We start from the raw sequence: 7350 nt of genomic DNA on the forward strand, positions 1-7350 counted from the left end.
CCGGCGCGGGCCGAGCGCGGGGCCGCACCCCCTGTCTGCACCAATCACCTCCCGTAGCCCCGCAGGGAGGGGCCGGCCTAGGCGGGCATCCCGCCCCGGGATCTCTCCGGCCGGCGGGCCGAGCCTTGGGGAGGGTGCYGCGGGAGCGAGGGACGGGCGCTCGGGAAGGGGCATCGCCTGCGYCGAGGGGCGGGCCGAAAACAGAGGCTGAGCGGGGCCTTGGCGGCTCCACCAAGCTCTCCTTGGGACAGCGCACCGGCCTCCAGCTCCACAGGCTTCCCAACCCCGCGTCTCGGTCCTGCCGGCAGCCACTTCCCCCTGCGGTGTACCCGGAGAGCCCTTTCCGAGCTCGGCCAGCCGGACCTCAAACCCGAGCAAGCATTGCCCTGCCGGTGCTGTGCTTGCACCGTGCCGGGAGTGCTGTGTTCCCGTAGMCCCCTGGCCCCCCAGTAGTGTGTCAAGTGAGGTAACCTGCTGTCGGGAGGACAGACTGTCCGAGGGTGTGTTTACTCGTGACTGGCTTTTCTCCAATACGGCTGGCATTGCATCAAACAGGACCAAGCGGATGGATGTTGGGAAGTTCTATTCCCATGAAATGTCACAGCCAGAAGACCCTTTCAGGTGTCCCAGCTACTCCTGGGCTTGCTGCAGCCTGAAGATGATCCATTTTGCAGCCTGTTGAGCACATGTTGTTACTTGTGCCTCTTCATTGGTCTTTGCCTCACTACCAGACCATGATTAATGTTACACCCTCTCTGGTTTCCCTGTGCCTGGCACTGCTTGGTCACTTTGGAGGTGGTGACTTTTGCCGCTGGCTGCTGATGCTGACTGGRGCTCTGTGGCATCGCCTCCCTGCCTGCTTCCCCTCCTCTGTGAGAGATCCCCTGCCTGCCATGAACAACTGCATTATCCTCCTCCAAATCCCTCTTCGGCCATGACGTCTGCAGAGCACTTGACTGAGATTAGTCTGTCATGTGGAGGTTCTTACTCCCCCACTGACCTGTGCTTTCCCTTCTGTGGCTGCTCTTGCCTTGTGTCTCTTCCCTGCTTGTGCAGCTGGCGGCAGCACGGGCTCTGCTCTGGTGCTGTGATGAAACCAGAGTTCTGGGGGGAACATGGGACATGAGTAGTTCCTTGCTCTGTCTGCTCCGACACCAACTTCTCCATCACAGCTTTCTTGCCTGTGCACTTCCCTCTCCAAAAGTGTCTCTGACACCCCCTGTGTTTCCCTGAAAAGGGTTTTAAACTGGATCTTCATTTTGAGTGGTATCAGTGAAGCTAAAGATTTTATGCCCTGTCAGTGCAGCATCCAGCTGCGGAGCTGTGAGGCCACCAGGATCAGAGTTCTCCCGGGTGCATCCTAAGGTCCTGCCTGGACTGCCCTTCAGTGCCTGTTTTTTATTGAAACCAATAATTGATGCTTTTATGCTGGGTGGGCAGCTGTGCAGTGCCCTGAGCGTGATCCCAGTGTTGTCCTTCGGGCCTTTGTACTCTTGGCCCTGGTGATGTGTGTTTCCTTCATACTGCCCTGCTTGAATTTCCTGCTTCCTCCTCACTTGGCAGCAAGTGTCCTTGGATCAACACCAGATTGCTGTGACAGCAAGTTGTGGAYCATTGTTCAAACAAGGGAACAGCAAGGAGCAGTGCTGCCTTGCCACAGTATTCGGCATCAATGAAGCACAACTGGAACAGCCTCCAGCCCTGCTGCCAGGTCTCCAGGAGGAAGCTGCAGCTTTGGCAGGGACTCAGAATCAATTTTTGAGCAGCATCAGTTAATCTGAGAAATTGAAGGTGACGCTGCGATGAAGCTGAAATGCTCAGGCTTCTTCTTAGTGTTGAGATGGCTTGATGGTGCTGCTCTTGATGTGCCCAGGGAGAGGGTTCAGTGAGGGGTTGCTTTATCCAGGGAAAATGAGATGTGATTACCCAAAGCCAGGGTGGGTCAAACTCGATTGGCAATGAGCGGCAGATTTTGCTGAGTTAATCATTGGAATCCTTCATCTTGGGGTGGATTGAATGGGATTTCTTGAAATCTTTGTTTAGGTTGGAGGATATTTTTGTGAGAAATGTTTTAGTTTTATTTCAGAGATAAATCAGTGACAAGATTTTCTTGACGATGCTTCTGTCTTGGGTTGTGCCCAGAATCTGACCTGATATTTGTGACTAGCCACGCCTTGGGCTTCATGGTTTCAGATCCCATCTTAAAAACTTGGGATAATTTCAGTTGCTGTAAGCTAACTGTCTTCTTTCTCCTTTTGAGGTATCAAGGGTTGTTTTTCCAGTAATTTGGACCTTTKGGAAGTACCTGCTTGCCTAATGCCATGAATATTGCAGTGAACAATGAGGAAGAAAAAGCTGTCCATTCATGGTCAAGAATTTCCTCTGCAGGACAGAAAGTGCTGGAGGAAGCCCTCCGAGTCTTCAACCCAATGTCCAAGGACCTTTCAGACACAGAGACCCAGCTGGTGGCTTTCATCCAGGGCCTGAAGGAGGAGGGCTACCAGCCCACAATTCTGAGGAGTAAGGATGTGTACGGGTACAGCTCGTGCACGGCAGACACACCGAGTCAGACRAAAGAAAACACACAGCACAACTGCGCCAGCGCCGCTGAGTCCTCTCAGAGTCCTGTCAGGAACTCGGTGGCCAGGGTGTCCCCTTCACCCACCAGCGTTCCAGTGAGCTCTTTGAAAGTCTCCACTCAGCCAGTCTCCAAAGGGGATTCCACWAATCTCCTCTTGAGCTCCTTGAAGCAGACAGGATCCAGCACATCCAAGGCGACAGCAGTGGGCTTTCCTACAAGCGTGTATCCTGATGTGTATCCAGCCATGAGACTGTCAGTGGTTCTGGAAGCCCTGGTGCCACTGAAAACCACAACGTCCTGTTTGGAATCTAAATATACACGAGGGCGTCTTGGGATCTCACCCTCAGACCTTAAACTCCTCAAGACTTCAAGTCCACCGAGGCAGTTTTCTTCAAGCAAGAGCACTAAAATAACCGAAGGCAAKGGATACAAGCATTCCATCAAGAAAGCTCCAGATTCTGCCACCCGCACTTTAAACCTGAAAGGACCAAAGGGTGGAGTGCTGCAGGAGAGCAATGCCTGCAAAGCCTCGGGAGTTCTCAATGGGAGAGTCAAAGGTGGCTCATCCCAGGGCTGCACCACAGCACCGCAGCCCAGGACCTTGAAAATCAAAGATAAGGAAGCTCTGCTGGGAAAAACAGAGTGGAAGGACGGCAGCACTTATCGGGAGAGCACTGAGCAGAAGAAGAGAAGAGCTACAGAGGCAAGAGAAGCACCACAGAGGAAAAAARCAAATAGCATTCCTATCCGGAAGAAAACTCGACGGGCTCAGAGCACTTTGAACCTGCTGAAATTCCGGACCATCAAGGTGGGCAACTCTTCCTCTGATGATGAAATGAGGAGGAGAGCACAGAAGATTCTTAGGGTCAACCTGTCCCCCGTGATCCGAATTCAGCCCTTGTCCCATTCTCACAGTGTCCCCTGAGTTTCTTCACTTTGTCACTTTTTTTTGTAGGTAAATAAATACAAGCCTGGCACCAGAGCGCAGAGAGGTTTAGGAATGACTCTGTGTCTCTGGTGCCAATATGCCAACTAACCTGCAGACAGAGCAGCTCACTCTCATGCTGTTCCTRCCTGTCTGCCACTGCTGTGCAGAACTGGCTACAGAAATCCAAACCCCTGTTCGGGAGCGCAGGATGGTGACTCCGGCCATCATCAAACCGAGCAGGCYGGAGGGCTCCCTTCCTGCCATGCACCCCTGAACGTGGTAGGCTGTGCTCTCGTGCAGGGGAGAACACAGGACTTTCTCATGACATTGATGCACTGTGATACTGCTCTTTTTCAAGCTGTACATTTACTGGTTTTATTTCGATCAAATTTTATAACTTTATTATCTATATATCTATATATCCATATATGTGCATATAGCCCAAGAACTGTGGGAAGATGCACTTCCTCCATCCCTCTGGGATTGGGTTTAATAGCTTTTGTTCCTTCTCCCTTCAGGTAGTCTTTTGTTGAAAGGTGCCAGGATTCCTTTGTGGTTCAGTGTTGTGACAGTCTGTCTGGGCTCCCTTGAGCAGCTCGGAGGCAACAGCATTATAGCCCCTTGTTTGTCTCCAGAATGCCAAACAATTTGGAGAAGTACCAGCTGGTAGTTTTAATCCTATTTTCGGTATTACCTCTGCGTAACAGTAGGGGAGTGTCACGGGGCTGCAAGTCTGCCTGACGTCTCTCGGTKCCTCCTCTCTGTGGGTAGCAGAAGTTCTGAACTCGTGGTAGAGATTTGCCTCTGAAGTGATTCCTCCTCGGCACCCAGCATTACTCTACTCCCCTGTACCCCAGGTGCAGCTATGGATCATGAACTGTGACTGTTAGAGCCGAAGGGCTGGAATTGTTAGCAGGAATTGTAGTGTCCTTCCCATCATGTAACTGCTTTGCTGTTGCTGAGAGTTTCAGGAGCAGATTCCCGATACTGGTAGAGAATAATGTTGGTTTTGGCCAGTGTTGAACCATGACAGAGACACAGGCTGTGTTTGAATGTATTAGCTATATCCTGCCAGTCCCAGAGCTCAGTGGGATATTTGAGCCTGAGTTAAAGTAGAAAAGCAAAAGTTTTGGGAGGATATATACCAGCACTTAAACACAGAGTCGCTTTCTGTGATTTGTGGAGGGTGAAGCTGTTGGAGGGGAGATGGACACCATGTTGTGGTGGGTGGCAGCTTTGCTGTGCTGTCAGGGGTGTTGTGAGAAGGTGTGTGGCAAGTGTGAAAGCTCTGTGTAAGGAGTACAGGCTCTGCTGTCCCCAGGAGGCACTRCAGAACCACTGCAGATGGCTGCTGTCACCTTCATGCACTGGGGGCACGCTGTTGGATGGGARCATGGGTCTGCGCTCCACGATGGGGGATCTGCAGATCCCAGGAGAATCACCTCCTTGGAGCWGTTAGTACTGCTGCTGTCACCTGGAAGGGGCAACCTGGTGTCTTGGGGAAAAAAAGGGTGTTGGGCTGGGCATGGGCCTGGCTCTGCACACCGCTGTGTGCTCAGATCTCTGCAGCAATGAGCTTGTAATCCACTCATTCTCCCACCAGCTCAAAATATCAGTTGTCTGACCTAGTAATCTCTGTGAACACTGGCTGAAGGGATGAGCTCCCCAGGGGAGTCCCAGCTCCTTATGTTTAAGCCCCCTCCTGAGCACCTGGTTGGATTTCAGTGGTTTGTAAAAGGCGTCAGTGTCTGATCCTCAGCACAGAAAGGCAGCCTGGTGTGGAGAGGATGTKCATGACAGGGTGAGAGCTGAGCATTCCGAGGTGCATCTGGGCTCTCCTCTCACCCACATAGAGCAGGGTGTAGGCTCTCCTTCACTGAGCAACCTGGTCTAGTGGAAGGTGTCCCTGCCCATGGYAGGGTGGTTGGAAGAAGATGATCTTTAAGGTCCTTTCCAATCCATTCTGTGATTTTATGATTCAGGGGGTGATTGCAAGCCCTGAACCCCACACTTGGGTTCTGAGTTGCTGTCAGGGATCATAGCTTGCAATGTTTGAGACTGACCTGTGAATGCCGCTGCTTGGCTGCAGAGGAAGAGGAAATATTTTCTTCTGCTTCTGTGTTTTAAAATGCCCTGGCAGAGAGTTCTCTGTCCTGACCTGATGCTGGATGAACAGGGGCTCTCCATCACTGTCAACTGGCCAAAAATTGCTTTGTTCCTTTTGTTTCCACTCCTTCAGACCTTTCTCATTCCCACGCTCTCAAATGCCAGGTCTTGAAGTCCTGCACTGGTGTTCCTCTTTTGGCTGTTTCCTGAGGAGGGCTCTGAACTCCTGCCTGTGGTATTGCTGTCAGGCTGCTCAGCAGCTTCCCCCGTTCCCAGACCCTTATAAGGGCACTGAGAGCTGTCTCTGRAGCTTCCTCATGCAGCGCAAACGTCCCAGCTGAGCACTTGGCCTCCTCTGGGAAAAACARCGTGCATCAACAAGGCTGAATCCAGGTCGAGGTCACTTTTCCTCCAGCGTGAGCAGGAAGCTGAGCACCTGAGGCCGACTTACCAGGCCACATCCCTACTCCTCACTGTCTTGTCCCAGCTGCATTGCTGCCTGCCTCCCCCCTCTTTTTCATCACCTCTTGTCTTTCACAGCTTGAGTCTTTGCCAGGYAAGGACTGGGCTTGTACTGTTGCTYACCACATCCAGCAYAGCATCCAGSCTTCGTGCTGCCSTGCCTTTCCCAGCCCTGAGCTGAGTTCTGACAACAGTTTGCCCTATGTCCTTCCCAGGTCACCAGCAAAAGGTCTGCTCCAYAGGGAGAGGCAAGCTTTGGAAATGCCTCTGTGTCACTGAGACTCCTGCCAGGGAAATGAGCACTCCATAGCTCTGTGCTCAGGGACCTGCCCATCAGCAGTCCCATCTCTGTCAGCTCTCCTGCACATCTAACAGACCATAGGGCCCTARGTGACAGGGTAGCACTGGACCTCAATTCTCTGCCCTCCTGACGTCTCTTTTTCCCTTTKCAGGTTCTTTGGGAACTTGACTGAAAGGGTTGCAGGCTGTTTTTCATAGAGGGGCTTTACAGCCCTGTGCCAGTGCCAGCAACTGCTGCCCATCAGCCAGTGCTGGTGGAGGGGGTGCCTCAGTCTGGTGGGGACGGCTCCACCGTCCTTTGACTCATGCCCGGGTGTAGATGTTCCTGGTGTTCTGGGCCTGCAACACTGATGTGCAGAAGGCTGTGGAGGGGGCTCTGTGTGGATGCTGCGCTCTGGTATTTAGGGAAGATAAAGGGTTTGATCAAACCAGAACTGTCTAAGACCTAATCTAACCAGAGATTTCCCCCACAGGTCCCTTCCATCCTGTGTTACTCTGTGACAGCAGAATAACACTTGCCTTCCAGGGATCTCTAGAGCAGTAATTGGCAGGGCCCATGGAAGTGCATTGCCCAGGGYGCTGTGGTCTCTGCTGAGCGTGTGGTATTGCACCTTGTTCAGACCTGCTTCTCTATTAGTCACTTTGAATTCATCCAAGTGCCTAACCTGGCCTGTGTTGTTCTGGGCACCGTGACAGCYGAGAGCTTTGGAGATTCTCTTAGGAATGCTTTTAATGCATGGATTTGTGCCACTGTCACTTCTAGAAATGATTCGGCCAGCGGTCAAAGGGCTGTTCTTCCAACTGAGTTTTTGGAAATCATTTCTCCTTTTATTCAGCTGCCAAGAAGCAGCTTCCCCTCCACCAGACAAGGTCCTTGAGCTTCCTGCGTGCTTCAGATGTCCGTCAGCAAGGTCCATGGGGAGAATAGCTTGTCCGACAGGCAGCTGAAGGGGAAGCTGACATCAGACACCAG

General features: G+C 52.3%; 1 protein-coding gene across 1 annotated transcript in view; it reads left to right on the forward strand.

The window, feature by feature from the left end:
* CCDC71 (coiled-coil domain containing 71) overlaps nucleotides 1-6215 on the forward strand; it is a 6487-nt gene extending 272 nt beyond the window's left edge. The window contains exon 2 of the mRNA XM_057390326.1: nucleotides 2261-6215. Coding sequence (XP_057246309.1) covers nucleotides 2322-3506 — 1185 coding nt within the window. The 5' untranslated portion in view covers nucleotides 2261-2321 and the 3' untranslated portion in view covers nucleotides 3507-6215. The remainder of the gene's footprint in view (nucleotides 1-2260) is intronic.
* Nucleotides 6216-7350: the final 1135 nt, after the last annotated feature.

Source organism: Malurus melanocephalus, unplaced genomic scaffold (genome assembly GCF_030028575.1).
Source record: "Malurus melanocephalus ecotype Western Australia unplaced genomic scaffold, MMel_1.1 scaffold_24, whole genome shotgun sequence".
NCBI classification, from domain to species: Eukaryota; Metazoa; Chordata; class Aves; order Passeriformes; family Maluridae; genus Malurus; species Malurus melanocephalus.